At 52.4% G+C, this 2602-nt stretch overlaps 1 protein-coding gene across 1 annotated transcript; it reads right to left on the bottom strand.

Annotated features, from left to right (window-relative positions):
* Window positions 1-226: 226 nt before the first annotated feature.
* NDN (necdin, MAGE family member) lies at window positions 227-1890 on the bottom strand. Its single transcript, XM_079912085.1, has one exon. The coding sequence runs from the start codon at window positions 1786-1788 to the stop codon at window positions 811-813; it is 978 nt and encodes a 325-aa protein (XP_079768211.1). The 5' UTR covers window positions 1789-1890; the 3' UTR covers window positions 227-810.
* Between the last annotated feature and the right edge of the window lie 712 nt (window positions 1891-2602).

The raw sequence follows: 2602 nt of genomic DNA, 5'->3' as shown, positions 1-2602 counted from the left end.
GATGTGATTAGGACTCTTTTTTGGTTTTTAAACTTTTCTCTAGTTGTCAAAGTTCTGAATTGAACTTGTGAGGTCCATTTTGAAAATAAAACTATACACTTCACACATTTATGAGTCATGATGCATAGTGATGTCCCCGCCCTATTAGATGAAATAGTGGTATCTGTACATTTTGTAATTCCCATTCCCAACCGATAATATTTTGTTAAAAAGATAAAGTACACTTTTCCATGAATGATTGTATCACAAGAATCTTTAATGTTTACTTTAAAGTTTACTCATGGTGGGGTTGTATCTGTGTTTAGTAAAGTGTGCCCATGTTGCGCCCATTTCAGTCCACATCACCACACTCCACAAGGATGTTTCCTGTGCCCAGGGAGATCACAAAGACAGGGGTCTTGACTTTTCTCTTGGTTAGGCCAGCTTTTCTGGGGAGTTCTTCCAAACTCTCCAGGACCAGTCTACCCAATACACATCCTCCGTTCCATGTAAAAGAATAAGATGGAAAATGTCTCAATGTATTTCATAAGTTTAGCACGTCTCTGGTACAAAAAATTCAAGAAAGGTAGCACAAAAGCAAAAGCACCAACTGAGCTTACTTATAAACAAACATGCATGAATCCTACACTCTACCTAATATTACTGAAATTAATACATCATTGCATTAAGAGGTATAAAAGCACTGTACTGAAAACTTAAAAGTTACACGTGAAATACTGCACTGTAAATCCTGAATACTCTAATGTCCCACCCCCACCCCTCCACCGCCCTGGTGAGGGGCAGAAACCATCCATCTGCCTTCAGACCTTGCTAGTCCTCGGAGACACTGTTGCGGGGGCAGTGGGCAGTGGGGTTGGCCTCCCGCAGGGCTCTGGCCTCTTCCAGTGCTTCCCTGTAGCGGGAAGGCCAGGCCTGGGGGTCTTTCTTAAAGACCCTGGCCAGGAACTCCATGATCTGCATCTTGGTGATTTCACGGCTGGCACGGGAGCCCCAGAAGAACTCGTACTCAGGGGGCTCGACGTGGGGGACGCGCTGGTACTTCAGGTAGTTCTGCTGGACGAACTCCTCGGTGATGAGCTTTCTCACGTCTCCGAAGGTGGAGTGCTTCTTCCAAGGCCTCAGCCCTAGGATGCGCAGCACGTTCCAGACGGCACTCTCTCGGGCGCCGCGACCCTTCACGTAGATGAGGCTCAGGATCATCAGCAGGAGGCCTGTCATTGGCATGCTGTTGCTCAAAGCGACCCTGTCCAGCTCCTCGGGCTCCAGAGCTTTGACCAGCGAGAACTCCATGGTGTGTAGGCTGGTCAGCCTCAGGTGCAGCCCGAACACCCGGGCGAGGATGAGGCTGGTGCGCCGGAGGATGCTTCTGCACCACTTCTTGTAACTGCCGATGACATCTTTCACCATGTCTGGGAACCAGATGATCATCCTCTTCTGGTCCTTGACCAGAACGTACCACATGAGCTCGTGCGCCTTCTGCACCAGCTGGGCCGGGGCCGGCGGCGCCGGGCCGGGCTGCGCTGCGCTCGGGGCCTGGTGGGCGCGGCCTTCCTCCGCGGCCTGCTGCAGGGCCTTCGGGTCTCCCTCTTCGCTTGGGGCCTGGGGCGCCGGCGAGGCCAAAGGGGCGTCGGGCGGGCCTACGGGAGGGCTCTCCGGCCCTGGGAAGATCGCGGCCTGAGACGCGGGCAAAGAGGGTCCTCCGGGAACCCCGGGGCTGCTGTGCACCTCGGAGTTGGAGGCCTCGGCTGCAAAGTTGGGGTCGCACACATCCTTACTTTGTTCGGACATGTCTGCTCCGTCTGGCAAGGGCACGGCCGCCGAGTCCAGGAGCTCTTCGAGTCAGCGATCCCTCCTCGGACTCCTAGAAAGGAAGTGCGCGTTGCTACGCGCGGCGCCTTCCGCAGCGGCTGGGCAGGGCGGGGCAGCGGCGGGACGGGCCAGTGCGCCTGCGCGTCCGCGGGCCTGGCAGGCAGGCGGGCGGGCGGGGCGCCTGGCGGGAGGGAGCTGGGGGTGGGGGGTAGTGAGGCACCGAGGAGGGTAGAGGCTCCGCTAGAATATGGCATCAAGGATCACCACCGCCACCCCAGGCGTCCTGTTGGGGCTAAGGTCTTGGAGAGGAGGGGGCGGAGATGGATGAGCACTGGACAAGGAGCAAGTTTAAGGGGAAAGATGGTAACTTAAGCTTAGGAGATGTCCAATTGGGTATATCCAGAATCAAGTTAAGAGATGAGTCCCAGAGCAAGACCTAGGCTGGTGTGTCAATTTGGCTTTCGGACAAGTGTGAGAATGTAAACAGAGAACAGTCAGGATTGCTCAAGAAAATGTGTAAACTCTGAAAAAGATGTGGGAGATTGGAATTCTGAGGAATAGTAACAAAAATTGATTGATTCCCTACCAAATCAAGGGTTATAAATGAAAAATGCAGAAGGTAGTCAATCTGTGTGCAGTGGAAACTTTCTTGAAGGTAATATATTAATGACGTTCTTAGTGTTTTAATGGTCATTGATTTTGGTTTTCCACTTCCCTTGGGTGATTTTGATGTAATTTTTAATTTGTTTCATTAGGATCCCATCACACAGATTGCCGTATTTATTAGCACAGA

The sequence above is a fragment of the Stenella coeruleoalba genome (assembly GCF_951394435.1).
Source record: "Stenella coeruleoalba genome assembly, chromosome: 2".
NCBI lineage: Eukaryota > Metazoa > Chordata > Mammalia > Artiodactyla > Delphinidae > Stenella > Stenella coeruleoalba.
The sequence above is the reverse complement of the archived record's forward strand: the minus strand, read 5'-3'. Positions and strand labels throughout refer to the sequence as shown.